This window comes from Panthera uncia, chromosome X, assembly GCF_023721935.1.
Source record: "Panthera uncia isolate 11264 chromosome X, Puncia_PCG_1.0, whole genome shotgun sequence".
NCBI lineage: Eukaryota > Metazoa > Chordata > Mammalia > Carnivora > Felidae > Panthera > Panthera uncia.
The window spans coordinates 34,886,843-34,907,143 of record NC_064817.1 but is presented as its reverse complement, the minus strand read 5'-3'; the positions used below and the strand labels follow the sequence as shown (position 1 = coordinate 34,907,143).

Sequence of the window (20,301 nt, the reverse complement as noted above, 5' to 3'; positions counted from 1 at the left end):
AGAGATAATGCGACTAACATTTTGGTATATGTTTGGTCTTTATATCCGTATTAATCTTTTTTTTTTTTAAACATGAGGTCATACTATAGATTGTTTTAAAACCTTTTTTATGTAACTCACAAGCATCTTTCTGTTTTATTAAACATCCTTCAGCATCATTTCATAGTGTCTGCAGAATATTCCGTTTTGTGTACATGATTGAGTTCAAGATGTGAATGGTTTCATGTACTTTCCCAATCCCCAGCGGTGTTCTTCTCATATATGCCCATGTGATTAATCTCAAGGAATCCAAACTCATTTACAAGCTACCCCTCTTCTAGCTGTCACCTCCTACAGGTTTGACTTTCTGAATAATCCTTATGTTTGTTATTGAACTTTTTTACACGTATGTGCTTTAGTATCTTTTTCCATCTTTTTCTTTTAGGGTGCAGTACTAGCAGCTGTGTCAAGTCACAAATTCAACTCATTCTATGGTGACCCCCCCGAAGAGTTGCCAGATTTCTCCGAAGACCCTACCTCCTCAGGTAATTGGACCATTCGTCCATTCACCAGTGTGAATCATTTGGTGTCTACATCTTCTCTTTTCCACCGTAAATAAACCTTTCCTGTGAATCCAGTCAGATCTCCCAAGGAATTCTGAGGAAGTTTGTCAGCAGCCAAATTCCATCCACATGTGTCTGCTTCCTTCTAATTTTACTACCGAAGTTGCTTTCCCCTGCTACTCCAAAACCAGCATTTTACTGTTTTCCTTTTACCTCAGAAGTACTTCTTCCCTTTTCCCCACTCCAGACCCAACATTGCATTTCATCCAATCCAACATTGTAGTCAGTCTTTTTGGATCTTTCTGATTGCCTTATACCCCAACAAAAAACTTCTTTTTTATTTTTTTAATGTTTATTTATTAATTTTGAGAGAGAGCATGCACGAGCAGGGGAGGGGCAGAGAGAGAAGGAGAAAGAATCCTAAGCTCTGTCAGCACAGAGCCCACCATGGGGGCTCAAACTCAGGAACTGTGAGATCATGACCTGAACTGAAATCAAGAGTTGGATGCTTAACTAACTGAGCCACCCAGGCACCCCCAACAAAAAAACTTCTGATACAAGATTTTCCCCTGTCAACTATATCAGACTTTGGGGCGACACTGCTTTTAATTTTATCTTTCAATGTATAGCTGTCTCATAAGTTATCTCTCGAAACAACTTACAAGTTCCTCTCTTTTTTATAAAATCTATAACACATACATACAGGCATTCAGAGGAGAACACAAAAGGGTTACCTATTTGGATCAAATGTATATAGGGACCCCTGGGGGGAACAAAATCCACTAGTGTTCACAAAATTATGTTATAAAGTGCTCAGATTTCCATTTTATTAGTGAGGAATTCTCAAGGATCGTTTATTAAAAATCCATAGTATCCTGGGGCACCTGGATGGCTCAGTCCATTAAGGCTCCGACTTCAGCTCAGGTCATGATCTCACAGTTTGTGGATTCAAGCCCCGTGTCGGGCTCTGTGCTGACAGCTCAGAGCCTGGAGCCTGCTTCGGATTCTGTGTTTCCCTCTTTCTCTCTGCCCCTCTCCCACTCATGCTCTCTCTGTCTCTCAAAAATAAATTAAATATTAAAAAAAAATTTTAGGCAATAATAAAAAAATAAAAAGTAAAAACCCGTAGTATCCATTTATACATTTATGTAAATGCACGTATGTGTGTGTTACACTTTTTAAATTTCATTTATTTATGTATTTACGTCTGAGTCCTATGCCCTCCGCCCTTAGGTTTTCTCCCTTCTCACATTAGAGTCACTCAGTATCTGCCATGTGGTTGCCTTTGCACTATTCGTTTGATTTTTGGACTGGCTCATTCGATATTCAGGTTATTACCATTGGACTCAAGAAGCATTCGCACATTCATTCTTCCTGTATTGCTAGGGTGGTCCTTCACCACTGTGAGCATTCGTCAGTATTTCTGCTTCTTCCTTGGCTGTGTTTATACACATACGTACACAAACACGTTCCCATACACACATGTTCTTATCAATTGGTATGTGCTTCTTACACCTGGTGGAAAAGAACGAAATTGAGTTTCCCCATTCCAACAGCTGTGTAGTTCCTCATTTTGACCTTTACCAACTGGGATGTGAATCTTCCTCTTTTGAGTGAAGGTGATTTCCAAAAACATTCAGAAGTGGGAATCTCAGAAAAGAGACTCTCTGAAGAGAAGGTCTTGCTGGCTTCTTCTTGCTGAGGAAATGGGAGTCTCATGTCTGTCTTTTTTCTTCCAGTCCAATTTATTCCCTCCACCCGTAGCACTGCGGTTGGTGTTTGCTAGCTCAAACCTCTCTCTTCCCTCCACACTGTTTCCAGTAGACCTGTCTGGCACGAGCGGATCCAGTAATGGTTTTATGTTGTATTGTGACTACATGATGCAGTCACAGACTTGGACTATATCAAGAGAGTTTTGGTCAAGATCTAACACCATTTTCATCTTAAAATCGGGCCTGGGGAGCAGTATGGTCCTCGCAGTAGCTTCACAGACCTAAGCTTTACTGTTGCCCCTTAATATGTACCTCTGCCTGGCAAGAGTTTAATGAGCTCTTAAGTGTTCCATTCTGTTAAAGAGTCAAATTTTTCTTTTAGGGAAGGAATTGCCCATAGTTATAGACACACTTAATTTTCTGTCAAATACATTTTTATTACCCAGTTTTTTGTTTTTCAGTACAATCTGTAAGTGATATGGTCAAAACAGCTTCTGATTACAACATTTGCTTTTTAAACAAAAACGAAATTTCCCCCACTGTCTTGCAGGTAGCCTGCAAGCTCTTGAATTAGTTGTTCACAATTTCACGTTCCCTCTTGCTTCCCTTTCCTGCAGTCACACCTTTTTTTTTTTTTTTATTTCTGGATCTTAATGATCTTGTAAGCAGTCTGTATCTTCATTTGACATGCAAATGTCCGTCCCAAAGACAATGGGACATTTTGAAGAAAATTCTAATATTGCCCTAACTTCCACACAGCTGTCAGGAAATATTCATCTGTTCCTAAAATTAATTTTTAATACCAAACCATTTAAAGGGAGGCATTATACTACTGTGTCAGCATTGTTTATGAAATAGCTCTCTACCAGCAAACTTCCCTTTCTGCAGCCAACAGCGAAGGCTGTATGCTTGGCTGCAGAAAGCCTATTGTATACCTTATCTGGACTCACAGAAGAGCCTTACACTTTCATAAATTAACACATCTGTATTTTCAGTTTTTATTTCATTTTTGTTTTTTAATATTTCCATTTTCCAACCTAAATTTTTGTCTGTTTAACTCTAATCTTTAAATTGTGCATCATTTATTTTAAGTTGCAACATTAATCTGTCCACCATCTTTCTGTTTAAATTTGCATGGGCTTGTTTTACAGTACAAAACACAAAGCACCTTTCAGCATTACCTGAAAGTTCTTGCAAGCCTGTGGCAAAAGGAGAAAAATGATCAGAAAGCATGTGTTTAGGGGCACCTGGGTGGCTCAGTCGGTTGGGTGGCCGACTTCAGCTCAGGTCATGATCCCACGGTTTGTTGAGTTCGAGTTCCACGTCAGGCTCTGTGCTGACAGCTCAGAGCCTGGAGCCTGCTTCATGTTCTGTGTCTCCCTCTCTGTCCCTCCCCTGCTCGTGGTCTGTCTCTCCCTCTCTCTCAAAATAAACATTAAAAAAAAATTTTTTTTTTTTAAAAAGGAAAGAACGCATGTGTTTGTAGGGTGGGAGTGGGGGGCTCCAGGGAAGGAGGCATTGGAGAACAGTGTAAGGTTCTTGAGAAGGACAACTGCCCTTTCTTGAGAAGAACAGTCTGTTTTTCATCCTTAGATAATGCCTGTTCTTTCTATGAAATAATAATAAATAGGTTGTTTTCTTTAATGACCTTGCTTGACAAAATTAAAAGCTGACTATCCTATTTTAGTCCCCCCAAATTCTATTTAAGATCACAATATAAAAACAAATTTAAAATTCATCTGTTTCCCGATTTGTCATCTAAAGAAGAGTCCGTCATGTTTAGGTATGCTATTTACATTGTAAAACAATTTTTATGTAAGAGATTATTTTTTCTATCCGGATTATCAAAATCAGCCCATTGTACTTTTACTAGAATTTGATGAGTTTAATCACATGATGAAGAGTGTATTATTCCTTTGTTACTTACTAATCCAAAGTCGAAATCTTTTCTCCTATTTTGAATCAAAGAAGTGAGAATCTGAGCCCAGTGTGGCTTTGTTGTTTGTTTGTTTGTTTGTTATTAACGTTTATTTATTTTTGAGAGAGAGAGAGAGAGAGAGAGAGGGGGGGGGGGGGGGGGGGCGGGGAGGGGGGGAGACACAGAGTCCAAAGCAGGCTCCAGGCTCTGAGCTGTTAGCACAGAGCCCAACAAGGAACTCGAACCCACGAACTGTGGGATCATGATCTGGGCCCAAGTCGGATGCTCAACCAACTGAGCCACCTAGGCACCCCTCGATCCCAGTGTTTTAATGACTGAAATACTTATCAGTCCTAAGGAATGTGCTCATGGAACACAAGGATTTGCTTTGGGCTCTGCCGGGGGACCATGTTTCTTGTGGCTCATCTACAGGGCCCAACTGTAGCTCGATAACCTGCTTGCTCTAAAATCATACTGTTTGTTGTTTGTCCATATGCTGCCTTCCTCCTAGGACTTCTAGCAGCAGAAAGTAGGTATCCCTTTGTTTTCCTCTAAGCTTTATCTTTTATGCAAAAGTGTTTGGCTTTGCATGGTTCATAAGCGGCTTGACTTTTTCCTTGGCTGTTTGCGTTTAGATGTTTGATTGTGAATTTTAACACGGCCTGACCACAAAATCAAAACGTGGCTGTATTGATTTCTCGAGGCATTACCATACAAATAGTACTAACTTCTCACTTTCATAAGAGGAAGACAGGCAGTGTTAAAATTTAAACTGCACTTACTATTACCTCACATCTGAATTTCAAGCACGAATACGGTAATTTGGGGGAAAAGGTAACTTTTTTTTATAGTTTTGCTTTCAAGAAAGCTTTCAGGGTAAGTGAATTTTCCTTTGACGATCGCACCATCTATAAGCAGTTTATACTACTCTCTATTATTGACTGAATTTTTAGTTAATTAATATGGGGCTGTGGAATAAACTCCCAAATTCATGTGTCTCAACAACTTTTACCATTGGGAAGGCCATTTATAAAGACTAATATAATGGCTAGATTTTAATTACAAATGAATGTAATTTGATTATGTGACAATATTAACGTAAAAAGTAGGTAAGAAATTAGACACACACACACACAAATGAGTACAAATAAGAGTAAGGCTATCTGAATAAGATGGGTGGATTGTATCAGTGTCCATATTCTGGCTGTGATGACACTATAGCTTTGTAAAATGTTGCCATTGGGGACACTGAGCAAAGTATACAAGGGATCTCTGTATTTCTTACAATTGTATATGATAATCTATAATTATTTCGGTAATTTCCATTAAAACAATAGAATAAACCTTTACCTCTAGGTTGTACTTACTGAGGGGAAGTATATAAGAGACAAAAATAAATCAGAAAATATGGATGCTAATAATTGGATACATTGTCACATTGTCTTGCATTTGTTACTCATAGCTCCAATTGCACCTGATTTAATACAAAAATCTCACAGTATGTTAGTTATCCGTTGCTGTGTAATGAATCCCCTCAAAGCAGGATTTATCCTTTCACGCTTTCTGTGGGTCAGGAATCTGGATATGGTTTAGCTGTGCGCCTCTGGCTCAAGATCTCCCATGAGACTATAGTCAAGCTGTCGTCCGGGGCTGCAATCTCATCTGAAGACCCGACTGCAGGGGTGGGGATGGAATTCTCTTCCAGACTCACTGTACTATTGTTGACAGGCTGCAGTTCCTTGCTGGCTAATGGGTCCCTTCCTAGGGCTGCTCACAACATAGAAGTTTGTTTCTCCCAGCATGAATGATCAAAAAGGGAGGGCAAAAGTAAGAGTGTCCCAGACAAAAGCCATCTCAGAAGTGATGTCTTATCATTTCTGCACTGTTCTCTTCATCACAATGAGTTAATGAGTCCAGCCCACACTCCAGGGAAGGGATTTGATTATACAAGGGTGTGAATAGCAGGAGGCAGGATCTTGGAGGCCATTTTAGAGGCTGTCCACATTTTAATGACTATTACAATGTGAGACACTTCCCATTCGTAACTGCTTTTGTTTCTCCAGATTTAATACGTCTCTCCTTTTTTTTTTTTTTTCAATCAGTAGACCTATCATGTCATTTGGAAATGAAAGCGTCTTAGAGGTATCAAGTAGTGCTTTTCCATAGTTGTAAAGTTTTATATGAATGAGCACTTAGCCAGCAGAATGCTATTTAAAGTGCTTTGACAAATCTGTGCCCAACAATGGTGCTATTTGAAAACAGACTATTTTAACAAGCATAATGGCATTAGAATTATAGCATTTGTGCTCCGACAGAATCCATTTACAGGGTGTACTTCTTTTTAACTAATACTAAATTTTGAGGCATCTGCCCTATATACATAAAGAATCTAAAGGATTTATCACCATGTGTAAGTTTTCATAGCTTGAATTGCATATAGTTCAAATGCTTAAGCCCAAAATACAATTTCTATTACAGGATTCACTATTGCTTATAACTTGATTGATAACCAGAATGTGCTTTGTACAGTGGGAATAAAAGCTGTTGTCCAGGGGATAAGGGGAAGCTAGCTTTTGACTGCAAAGGGACAAGAGGGAACTGTTTTGGAAAGATGAAATAGACACTTATATTAGTGAATTTGAACTTAATAAACTATACTTTAGTAAGCAGATTTTTAAAAAACGCTCTTGTGCTTACAGGTAAGGGCTTTGATTGGGTAGGTGATATGAATGCGTGTGTGTGGTGAAGTCAGTGTTGTATAAATGGGATTGCTAATACAATAGGAGAGAGATAATTGGTAACTCCAGAAAAAGCTAGACTAGGTTCAGATGGTTAATTTGCTCAGTGATACTGGATTTTATAGCTATACATATAATTTTTTAAATATACACATACAAATATTTTGTTACTGAACCAACTTGCATGCATGTGTGTATGCAGTTATCAGATGTATGCAGTATATACATTTATCAAAACTCATTGAACAGTACACTCAAGATTTGTATATTTCACTTTGTAAATTTTACCTGTGAGAGAGAAGTGTTAAAATCTATGCTGAAGTGTTTAGGGGTGCAGTGTAGTGATGATGTGCACTCTGGCACTCGTTTTGAAATGAATGAAGGGGCACCTGGGTGGCACCCCTTCATTAAAGTAAATAAAACTTTAAAAAAAGAAATGAATGAAACGACATGAATTGATGGATAGATAGATGTGTGATAAAGCAAATATTGCAAATTGCTGACAATTGTATAATGTAGGTAGTGAGGACAACTCTTTCCACTTGGTATTTGTTTGAAATTTTTCATCATAAAACATAGGGGGAAAGAATTTTAAGAAGACAGACTCAGCCCACTTTGAGACTGAGAATTTTTAGCTTAAACATTCTGTTTATTTTTCTCTCTTCCTTTCAAATTATTTCTACTCAACTTTTTCATGAGACTTTTCTAATCTTGTGATGCAGTTGTTCTGGACTCAAAGTTTTTATTGGCCTTAAAAGCATATTCCTCTTTAAAGAAATAGACTGAAAACATTTTTAAAACAGTTGACAAGTTTATGCTTTTTGGTTATTATTTCTTAATAGTAGCAGAAAACCTTTGCAAAACTTGTTTGCATAGTATGGTTCTTAGAAAAAGCGGAAATGTTCAAAGTTAAAGTGTATAATTATCAACCTAAATTTTTTTAATGTTTATTTATTTTCAGAGAGAGCACACACACCCGCGATCAGGAGAGGGACAGAGAGAGAGGGAGAAAGAGAATCCCAAACACAGACTGACACAGGGCTCAATCCCATGAACCGTGAAATCATGATCTGAGCCAAAATTGGGAGTCAGACACTCAACCAACGGAGCCAGCAGGTGCTCGTATCAACCTAATTTTTAGATACATACTTGATCACCATATGAATTGGGCAGAAAATAAAATATTCGCCTGAAGGCAAGGCTTTGTTTCCTTCTAATTTATCATTGTGAAGGTTTTGGACTAAGGCCTACAAAAATAAGCCTTATATGGGAAATAAATTGAGATTAAAGAGAGGATAGAAATTGGACATCCTCTCATGACCAAGTGCAAATTATTCAGACGTGTTGCTGAGAGTGAAACATGATTTCAGGTGGAGTCCATCTGTAGTAGAATGACTAAGTGTCACAGACCTGACTTTTGGGACTTGCTCTTCTGCTCACTGCTGTGGCCATTTGACCCTGGTGAGCCTCCAATTTTCCAAGTATAAAAAACACTTACCTTGCGGCACCTGAATGGCTCAGTCGGTAAAGCGTCCAACTTCATTTCGGGTCATGATCTCACTCACAGCTGTGAGTTTAGGCCCCATGTTGGGCTCTGTGCTGACAGCCTGGAGCCTGCTTCCGATTCTGTTTCCCTCTCTCTCTGCCCCTCCCCCACTCACGCTCTGTCTCTCTCTCAAGAGTAAATAAACATTAAAAAAAAATAAATTAAAAAAAACACTTGCCCACAGGACAGGGTTACTATGGAATCACATAAGGTAATGACTATAAAAGCACTTTGGAGGGGCGTCTGGGTGTCTCAGTCATCCAACTTTGGCTCAGGTCATGATCTCACGGTTCACGGGTTCAAGCTATGCGTCGGGCTCTGTGCTGACAGCTCAAAGCCTGGAGCCTGCTATGGACTCTGTGTCTCCCTCGCTCTCTTTGCTCCTCCCCGACTCATGCTCTGTCTCTCTCTGTCTCTCAAAAATAAATATTGAAAAAAAATTTTTGATAAAAATAAATAAAAGCACTTTGGAAATTATAAACTTACACAAACATAAGTAGCAAAATAATTTTATTATGACTTCAAAGAAACTGCGCTGTAAAATAAGCTGTTTTCTGTGCTTAGGTATTGCATTATAATGCTTGATTTTTAATTCTTCAGAATTTACTCAGAAAAAAATAATTTTAATCAAACGCATTTCATTGTGTCTTTTTGTGCAAAGCCCTCTAACAAAGCTCAGCCTGGAATACAAAAGTGAATAGAATACCTACAGTCCTGCCATTAAATATATTGCCCCCTGAGGTGAACTCGTGCTATTTATTGACTGAATTTTTTCAAGGCAGTTACAAGTTTATTCAAAGGTTTTATAGGGGGGAAAAACATATTTTTCAGTGTTTGAGGAAAGTGAATAGTTCTTTCAGATATGACAGGATTAATCCACAAAATAAATACCAGTAGCAGTTAAGAACCTGTGTGTGTGTGTGTGTGTGTGTGTGTGTGTGTGTGTGTCGCGCGCGCGCTGTGTTGTGTTGTCTTAATTATTACTACTGCCTCAATGTGCAAAACAAATAGCAGTGGAAAAGCCCAGAAGTATCTTTGTATACCTATATATCTTATCATGAATTGAAAAATTATGGGACATTTAGATGGGCTTGGTGTTGAACTGCAGATACCAGTTGTATGTATATATTAGATGAAGAATGTGTTTCTGTGGTTCTGGTGGTCATACCCAAAGAAAGAAAGAGAGATATCAGTGGAAAGTGTTACAATGATCAAGGGTAAAGAAAGATTTTGAGGTTAGACCAAAACTATGCATTTATTCAATGTGAAAAGATAAAGGAGAAATGAAATAAAAAGTGTAATTTTCCTGCCTAATTTCAGGAACTTAAAATTTGGGACATTTTACAGAAACTGCATTAGGCAGCTTGAGTACAGCTATGGAAATGCTTCTTTTTGTGATTGAAAAGCCCCAAAGTGAACCATATTTGGGTACAGGATAAGACTATATAAATCAGTTCAGAAAAGGTGACAAGATCCAAGGAGGTTAAATAGACCTGTTGACCCAGTTGGTGTTGCCTACTGGAAACACAGGCTAACAATACTTTTGTGCTTTTGTGCTTTCCAGCAAAGCATCCTCTTCGTCCATCAGAGCACATTAGACCCCAGGTGGAGGTGTTGAATTCCTGTTCATCCACCTCCTCTCTAAGTTTGTCCCAGGGTCTCGCTAGGCAGCCTATTTCTGTGACACTTTGTTTTTTCCTCTTGTAGATCATTTACTTCAGGGTATAGTATGCCTGCTTAACACACTAGCCTGAGAGCCCCTTCCTCAAGGCCAGGAATCATACCTGTTTTCTCAGAAGTTCCCACCTAGCACCTGGCAAGAAGTAGGAATGTTCACTAAAGGGTTTGGTTATTTTCTAACCTGATAAGGTTCAGGTTCTTTTCTAGCCTCCATATCCATGCATAAACCACATGTAGCTTCTTGTTGACATTTCTCCTATGTCTCCACATACAGCCAATTCATGTAGTAGGTCAGGCAGAACATAGACTTCAGAGCCAGACATACTGGGGTTGAATCGTGGTTCTCCCACTTCCTCGACTTCTCTGAACCTCCGTTCCCCATCTAGAAAGGTCAGGTAATATATATCTACCTTACTGCCTTGTCCTGAAGATGTGCCCGGCACAGAATAGACACTCAAGAATTGGGAGCTGCTGTTATTATTTTGTTTCTTTAGAACTTAATTCAGTGCGTACTTTGTGGGTGTTCTAAAATGAATCAAATGTAGACCTGCTTTAAGGACCTGACAACACAAAAGAGTGAACAAGTGCACACATAAGGTAACCCAAACAGATATTACATGGAAGCCTGGGAGTTCACAGACCAACAAGTGATACAGCCCTGGTCTGGTACAGCCAGAATTGCTTCCCAGTGGTTAGACTTGCCCTCTTGGTATTCACTAGATACAAGGTTGTTTTATTTATTTATTTTTTAAGTTTCTTTATTTGTTTTTGACAGCGTGAGCAGGGGAGGGGCAGAGAGAGAGGGAGACACACAGTCCAAAGCAGGTTCCAGGGTCCGAGCTGTCAGCACAGAAACCGATATGGGGCTCAAACTCGTGAACCGCGAGATCATGCCATGAGCCAAAGCCGGACACTTAACCAACTGAGCCACCCAAGTGCCCCATGTATTTCGAATATTTTTTATAACGTTTATTCATTTTTGAGAGACAGAAAGAGACAGAGCACAAGTAGAGGGAGGTGCAGAGAGAGGGAGACACACAATCCGAAGCAGGCTCCAGGATCTGAGCTGTCAGCACAGAGCGTGATGTGGGGCTCGAGCCCACAAACTGTGAGATCATGACCTGAGCTGAAGTCAAATGCCTATCCAGCTGAGCCACACAGGCACCTCAAGGTTCTTTTATTTTAATCTTAGAGTATTAATAAACTGCCACCTAGATGATTTATCTGCATAAATGATACTGGCAGAAACAGTAGAAACTAGGTAAGATTCCACTAAGATAACTGAATGAAAGTGATAATTAGGTTTCTGTGGTATCTGTTGAATTTTTTTAGTATACAAACATTTTGTTGGTATTTTTGTTATTGCAGTTTGGTGAGTCCGGAAGTTTAGAACTGGCTTTAGTAATTTCATAAACCTGGTATCCTTGAACTCTGCTATTGACGATGTGCAGGGGTCAGGGGCTCAGTGGGACATTTGGAACTAATTCCTTCATATCATCTCTTGTTTTACAAGGCTTTCAGTAAGGGATGATGAGAGAGCTGCCTTTGAACTAATTTCCAGAGTTTTTTTTTTTTCCCCTACTCAGAACAGAGTAAAATTCACGAGAAGAACAGGTAGAAGGAAATGGATTTGGTTAATGCCTTTTCAGAAACAGCAAGGGAAATGAGGACTGATTTGTGCCTTGTACCTTTTTTTTTTATTCTCCTTGATACCCCCTCAATGCTTTTAGTTGAAGAATACCAAGAGACTCGTAGGCATAATCATTCAAAATTTAAAAGTATCCACACACAGTCCCTTCAGTAGGCAAATGGTCAAACTGTGGTATATCCATGTAGCAGAATACTGCCCAACAATAAAAAGAATTAAACTATTGATACACACAGCAACCTGGATGAATCTCCAGAGATCTATGCTGGGTCAAGAAAAGCCAATCTCAAAAGATTGCATACCATATGGTTCCATTTACATAGCATCCTCAAAATGAGAAAATTACAGAAATGGAGAACAGGTTAGTTAGTCACCAGGGGTTGGGAAGGGATAGGATAGGAGGAAATGAGAGTGGCTGTAGAAGGGCAAAATGAAGGGTCCCTTTGGTGATGAAAATACACTGTAGCTTGACTGTCAGTGTCATTGTCGCAGTTGTGATGTTGTGTGGCAGTTTTGCAAGATGTTCTCATTTGGGGGAACCGGGTAAAGGGTACATGAGATCTCTCTTTATTATTTCTTACAACTGCACATGAATCTACAATTATCTCAAAAAGTCAAATTTGTGTAAAAAAAAAATACCCACAGTAATTTCCACGTGGATAACCACTTGATTTGTGGCTTACACCCCAAATCTTTACCATAATTAAATCATACTGCAAAAAGCAGTTGCTTAGATAGCAACTTTTTTCCATTGTAGAAAACTTGGAACATATGGACAAGAACAGAATGAAGTATAAATAGGAAAGTAAAGATCACTGCTGTTACACTTTTGGTGTATTTCATTCTGTTTTTTTCCTGAGCTTGTATATGTATTTTTTTCAGTCATAGTCGGGAATATGCAAGTTTTTGTGGTTTTGCATTCTGCTTTCTTGAATTTCAGATCATTGAGGATTTCTCTATGTCTTTAAATTCTTCAAAGTAATTTCCATGTGGCTATATATTGCATTCTGTGGATGTTCTATACTTTATTTAATCATTCTGAATTATTTGATATTTTCTATGATAAATATCCTCATACATAAATCTTTTTTGCATTTTCCTATTTTTTTCCTTAAGGTAGTTTTTTTGGAAATGGAATTACTAAGTCCAAGTACAAAAGCATTTTTAAGGCTCTTTGAAATATGTTACCAGATTGCTTCCTGGGAAAGTGATACTAATTTACATTCTCACCAATAAGTGCGTGCAATTGGATGAGGTCCAAGGCCAAAAGTAATTAGAAACAGCATAGAATTCCAGAACAGAAAGATTCAAGACTTTTTATCATGATCTAAAGCAGAATTTCTCACCCTCAGCACTATTGACATTTTGGGCTGCATACTTCTTTCTCATGAAGGGCTGTCCTGAGTATCGTAGGATGTTTAATAGCATCCCAGGCCTCTACGCACTAGATGATAATAGCACAAACTGTCCCCCTACCACCACCATAGTTGTGACAACAGAAATGTCTCCAGACTGCCAGATGTCCCCATGGGGGGCAAAATCGCCACTGCTTGAAAACTGATCCAAGACTTATATATGCAATGAGGCACTTACTGTTAGAATTTCTCAAACACTGTGTACACGAATGTTGTGAAGCTAGCCTCTTAGGGTTCTTTCTCTGGAGTAGGTATCTGCATACTGTCTGCAGAGGAAAATAATCATTTCTTTGAGGCTGTGTAAGTGACTTTGTTACTCCCCAGTATATATCTTTCCCTACTGAAGCCTCTCTGGGTTCCAGGTTATAAGAAGGAATTTTAAAGAAAGTGATCACACTACCATTTCCTTTGCCCTGCAGAAATGATTTGCCCTAATATTTAATAAGGTATTTGGAAGTGTCAGTCAATATGCTCAGCCTTTGTCTTTGTCTTTTGAATAAAAAGGGCCTAACAGATTGAGAACAACTTGATTCTCTTGACTTTGTATGGAAAGGAAGGAGAAAGAATGCTTTGGGATTTTTACTAACTTAAGTTTCAGCCTTAAAAATCCTAATAAGCTTGTTTTACTCAGCAGGAGCACCTAGTCGAAGGCTTGTCCCTCAGATTTACAGCTGGCTTTGCCTTCAGTTCTTGATGGAATATACCTGTAAGAAAGGCTCGCCTGTGTTATTTCTGTAATATTTTAAAACATCATATGGTCAAGGAAAGGACACCCTCTTCCTAATGCATAACTTGCTGCACCCAGATCTTCCAGTAACTCAGTTATAGTTAATGCATTTCCTTAATGCAAGTAAAACCAGCTTCAATGTACGTACTTTGAAAAATGAGAAGCACACAAATACATTGTCACAAACAGAAACTCACTGAAAATACTCTATCCTTAAGCAATATGAAACTCATTGAAGACTATTGAGTACAAACATGAACCTTTGAAGTTCTGTTTGTTGGTCCATTGTTCTGAAGTGCAAGATCTAGGTTACAAAGGTTGGTTTGACATTGACTTTCTATACTGGCTGTTTCCTGTTTGTTTCCCTTAGGAGCAGTCTCACAGGTGCTGGACAGCTTGGAAGAAATTCACGCACTTACAGACTGCAGTGAAAAGGACTTAGATTTTCTACACAGTGTTTTCCAGGATCAGCATCTTCACACACTACTAGATGTAAGTCCATCTTTTTTTAATTTATTTATTTTTAGCATACCTTTTTTACTTTACATGAATTTCCAGGCATCCATCCTAACAGTCCATTTTCAGTTGCCTTCAGTCTGTGAGAAATGTGGGAAATCATCCATTATAGATTCATAACTGAAATAAAGCATATATAGTACAAAGGTAAGTCACCATGAAAAGACTTATATAAGTCTATTTATGTATGTTGTGTGTGCGTGTGTTTCTCTTAGGGGAATCCGCTGATCTTAGCTGTGCTTGCTTTTTGTTGCTCTAAAGATGTTTTAAAACATCATACCTGAAGCATGAGTATAAGAGAGAGAAAAGTAAACCAGATACTGTGTAATAGACTAATTCACACACACACATTTCATATTTAACATTGCTGGTTTTTATGGACTCAGTCTTCTCCTTAAAAACATAAGAATATATGCTATCATTAAATACGACAGGCTCCACTGACAGCAGATTGAAATACAAAGAAAAATCAGAAGCTGGGAGTTCACATATGCCTTTATTTCAGTCACATTTTAAGTAACATGCCTTTCTTAGATAACTTGGTTGCCTTCAGCAGTGCAAACTTTCTTAGTACATATTAGTCTGTTAGTACGTGTTAGTCTTTTTTTACACGAAAAACCTTCCGTATTAAGAGAATGTTACTTGCTTTGCGGTGCCTAGCGCTTCTTGGTGCTGATTAATCCACCATAGGACACAAATTATACTAAAGCAACATTCCCCAGGATGTGTTCTACAGCACATTGCTCTGGGAGAGAGTGATTGACATTGCCATGGAGGGGGAAGGGGGTAGATCTTAAATGTACTGGTTAAATTATTTATCGATTAAGTAAGTTAGGGAAATGCTACATTCTTTACGCTTATATAGGTTCACAGTGGATATTACTACTTTTTTGCTGGTTTTTTTTTTGAGAGAGAGACAGACAGAGAGCAAGGGAGGGGCAGAGAAGGCGGGGGGGACAGAGGATCCAAAGCGGGCTCCGCACTGACAGTAGAGGGCCCGAGGTGGGGCTGCAACTCAGGAACTGTGAGGTCATGACCTGAGCTGAAGTCAGACACTTACGACTGAGCCACCCAGGCACACTGGATATTAGTATATTAACAGCTCTGAGATGTCCTATAGCAGAGAAACCTGAGGGACTCTAATAGCATTTCAGAAACTAATTTGGGTGTAGAACTTGTTTTCACAGCCCTGTCAAGTTGACGAGGACCAGTTTGGGAAAGCTAAGCCTATGAGTGTTGCATACGTTCCAAGTTCACGCTGAGTGCAGTCATAGGTAACCTACAGTTACTTCTTTGCATAAATGCAGTCAAATCAAATTAATTATCAAATTTTAAAAATTAGTTTGGCTTTTTTACATAGTGTCTGTCTTAATCAGGCCTGACTGACTGCCATAGCACGCAATCCTAAAATTTGAGTGCCTTAACAGGATAAAAGCTTATTTCTTGCTCACATCAGAGTCCAGTGCAGGTAGATTGGGGGTGGGGGTGGGGAATATCTGCCACACAGTCATCCAGGGATCGGGCCTCTTCCATTGTGTGGTTCTGCTATCTCCCAGGGTTTTGGAATCTTCCACTGAATCATTTGCACCCAGCAGCAGATGAACAAAAATGGAGAATTTTGCAGAGTCATGGTTGGAAATGGGCTGTATCACTTTTGCCCACATTTCAATGGCAAGTACTTGTTACATGCCTACCTACCTACAAGAGAGCCGGGGAATATAGTTTTAACATGCACGAAGTAAACTAAGCCAGACAGGGAAATATAGATACTGCATGGTATCACTTATATGTGGAATCTTCAAAACAAAAAAGTGAAACTCCTAGAAACACAGTAGAATGATGGTTGCCCCATGCTGGGGGGGAGGTGTGGGAAATGGGGGAGAGGTTGGTAAAAGGGTACAGACTTTCACTTATATGATGAATAAAGTCTGATGCATAACATGGTGACTGTAGTTGATAGACTGTATTGTGTAATGAAATTTGCTAAGAGAGTAGAACTTAAGTGTTCTCACAAGAAAAAAAAAGTTAGGGGCTCCTGGGTGGCTCAGTTGGTTAAGTGACTCTTGGTTTCGGCTCAGGTCATGATGTCACAGTTCGTGAGATCAAGTCCCGTGTTGGGCTCTGTGCTGATAGTGCAGGCCTTATGGGGATATTCATTCTCTCTCTCTCTCTCTCTCTCTCTCTCTCTATCTCTATCTCTATCTCTATCTATCTCAAAGTAAATAAGTAAACATTTTTTTAAGTTAAATATGTGAGGTGAAGAATGTGTTGATTAATTTGATGGTGGGAATCATATCATGTTGTACATTTTAAATATATTACTCAATTGTACTCCAATAAAGCTAAGAAATGCACTCAGGAGGATAAGGAAATGGGTCTTCTCTTTAGCGTAATTTATCTTAGGTAATTTGAGGACATGTCAGATTAAGTTTAATTACAAATAACTGTCACTTTCCTCGGGCGCCAGAAAGCCTTTGAAATGCATTCTGTTTTGTGGAGTGCTCTTGACACTGCTGCCACCGCTGCTTAGCATTCCATTTTCTTCTTCATCATCACCATCATCATAGTTGTCATTATTGTTTTGTGTCATGTCAATCAGAGTTTGACCTCTGTTCATTGGCTAAATATATCCTGTCGTCTATCATTGCTTCCTGCAATGCAGAAGGTTTTCACAATAGTGAATTCCCTGCAGAAGTTCTGCCCTTTACTAGATCTAGCAAGTGGGATTTTTTTTCATGTTTATTTATTTTTGAGAGAGACAGAGATACAAAGCACAAGCAGGGAAGGGGCAGAGAGAGAGACAGAGAACCCAAAGCAGGCTCCAGGTTCTAAGCTGTCACCACAGAGCCCGATGTGGGGCTTGGACCCATGAACCACGAGATCATGACCTGAGCTGAGGTCAGATGCTTTAACTGACTAAGCCACCCAGGTGCCCCACAAGTGGGATATTTGAAAGAAGCTGCAGCAACGCATGGAGATTTGGTTTATTTCAATGTAATCAGTGGTTAGGTCATTGCTAAGATCTACGGATCTAAAAGATCAAGGCCTTTTTGTCATTTAAGGCTCAGAGAGGCCCAAACTGTTTTTCAAGGTGGTATTTTTCTGACTAGTGTAACAAGGCATCTGAGCACAGCCAGCTGGAGACTGCAGGGGAAATGCAAGGACATCACTAGTTTCTACAAGGAGGGGCAGATACTCGGACACAAACGGGACTTTGGAACTGAGCCAGGCCACCACTTACTGCTCAGTGCTAAGCTTTTCAGACCTCACTGAAAACGTGTGTTTTGAATAACTGCTGCGTTCTTGGGTAGACATTGTAACAGCTTCAGAAGAGACTCCTCGATTTTCATGAGGAAAAACACACTTAAAGTTCCTTTGGATTCGTATGAATTATAAAGTTAAGAAAGTGTGTATAGTATCAGCACCTACCCTGTCAGTGCATGTCAATTTGAAAAGGAGCGAGTGGACTGAAAAGGAGCTGTGCCCGGTAAAAAGACACCATGTCTGCAGGATTTTGCGGACAAGCACTACACACGAATCTCAAAACCCCCTGAAATGGCTTCACTGTAAGGCCATTCCCTGGGAAGTGCTGGGTTCTGAAGATCCAGACTGGCTCCTCCTTCAATGAGAAGCTTAATTGTCATGAATGAACTGAGCCATCATTAGAATGTGCCCTCATGATCTCCAGCCCATAAATATGGCTCATTAAGCCCTTGTCTCAGACTGTGTTTCGGTAATATAATCAATGAAGTTTTCAAGTAGCTGCCATATAGAGAAGTCTAACCATTGAAACCATTTTTAACACTTAAGTGCTTACGCAAAAAGGAACGTGGCGGGGCACCTGGGTGGCGCAGTCGGTTAAGCGTCCGACTTCAGCCAGGTCACGATCTCGCGGTCCGTGAGTTCGAGCCCCGCGTCGGGCTCTGGGCTGATGGCTCGGAGCCTGGAGCCTGTTTCCGATTCTGTGTCTCCCTCTCTCTCTGCCCCTCCCCCGTTCATGCTCTGTCTCTCTCTGTCCCAAAAATAAATTAAAAACGTTGAAAAAAAAAATTAAAAAAAAAAAAAAAGGAACGTGGCATGACCAACTCTTGAGAAAAAGCTTTTCAAATTTTGACCTTTCATTGCTCTTCCTTCTAATAATGTTCCATAGCCTGTGCTTGGATGGGAATTGTTGTTTTACAGAGTCAACACTGATTTTTAAGGATTCCAAGTAGTGACACCTAGTGGCATAGTTTTGTGGCCCATGGATTGATTGTCACTTAACCCCACTGAGCCATTTTATAAAATATCTTTATTTTATTTAAATAATTCCTGTTAACAACACTCTAAGCAGCTAAGTTTGAGGTCATAATTTTTAAGCTGACAAAAAGAGGATTAAGTTCCTACAAGATCATCTAGGACTTCATTTTTTCTAGTCATGCCTTTTGTTTTTTTTAAGTTTATTTTTATTTGAGAGATAGACAGTAAGCAGGGGAAGGACAGGGAGAGGGAGACAGAATCCCAAGCAGGCTCTGCGCTGCCCCCACAGAGCCAGATGTGGGGCTCGAACTCATGAACCACAAGATCATGACCTGAGCTGAAGTCAAGAGTCTGACACTTGACCGGCTGAGCCACCCAGGCACCCCCTAGTCATGCCTTTAAAATAGTAAGCTGAAAATGCAACAGAAATATTATTAGAATTTGGAGGAAACAAAACATCTGTTGTGTTGAAAGAATTTATATTAAAACAAAAGGAGAAATACTGTGGTCGCACTAAAAGGGGAAATGCTTTATGATTTGAACTCTAGTAAAACACCTCTAGTTTAATCTGTAGTGAGAAATTTAAAAAAAGAAAAAGAAACCGATCCAGAAATTTCTAAATGTTTGCTCCCCAACCAGTTCTACCTGGCACACATATGCTACTCCTCACTTTTCTGGGAGAACTAAAGAGGCTTGACGAGGAACGGTGTTTGGTCTAGCTTGGTCCATATGTCTGTTCTCACGAATTAAAAGCACCGGTGCAGAGGTGCTCTGTGTATAAAATATGCAGATCAATTTCAGTAAAATGTATTTTGGCACATGTATGAGCTTGCTGAGGCTGCCACAACAAAGTGTCACGACCTGGGTGGCTTCAAATAACAGTCTGGGAGGCCAGAAGTCCTAAATCAAGCCATCAGCAGGGCCATGCTCCCTCCAAAAGCTTCAAGGAAGACTCCTTCCATACCTCTTTGAGCTTCTGGTAGTTGCCTACAATCCCTGGGGTTCCTTGGCTTGTAGATACACCCCTCCAGTCCCAGCCTCCGACTGCCCATGGCATTTTTCTCTATGTGCCTGTGACTCTGTGACGACCTTTTTATAAAGACACTTGTCATTGAATTTAGGGCCTGTCCTAATCCAGTCTGACCCCATCTTAATTAAATCTTCAAAGACCCTATTTCCAAAATAAGGTCACATTGTGAGGCTCCACATAGACGTGAATTTTGAGGGGAGAGTAGTCCGCCCAGTACCACCTGGAAACCTGATTTTGCCCTGAATTGATTCTTCAGGTGTGAATGTAAGTTACACAGATTTAATATAAAATAATGAAATGTTACCCCATCATTCTTTCAGTGAGCTTGCTTGGGAATTGGTGTTAGGGTGTACTTCTGCCTCTTAATGATATTTTGAGTTAGTTTTGGCTTGCCACTTGTATGTGATACGTTGGATTGTCAGATGACAGATGCGTTTTTGGACCGAAAAATCAAGAGTTTTTTTTTCAGTTAAAAAGCCTTTTGCAAGTGTTATTTGCTGGTGATTCGCAGTCTTCTCAATTTTTTGTAGAAATTTTGCTATTACAGAATAAATGTTTACTTTGTAAGTCAACAATGTCATAAAACATTG

The 20,301-nt window shown here is 39.6% G+C and overlaps 1 protein-coding gene across 8 annotated transcripts in view; it reads left to right on the top strand.

The window, feature by feature from the left end:
* The window catches only part of CASK (calcium/calmodulin dependent serine protein kinase), a 353,026-nt gene that overhangs the window by 253,134 nt on the left and 79,591 nt on the right, over nt 1-20,301 (top strand). For all 8 annotated transcript variants that reach the window (XM_049643727.1, XM_049643725.1, XM_049643728.1 and 5 more), the window contains exons 10-11: nt 425-524; nt 14,297-14,418. In XM_049643727.1, the coding sequence (XP_049499684.1) occupies nt 425-524; nt 14,297-14,418 (222 nt within the window). The remainder of the gene's footprint in view (nt 1-424; nt 525-14,296; nt 14,419-20,301) is intronic.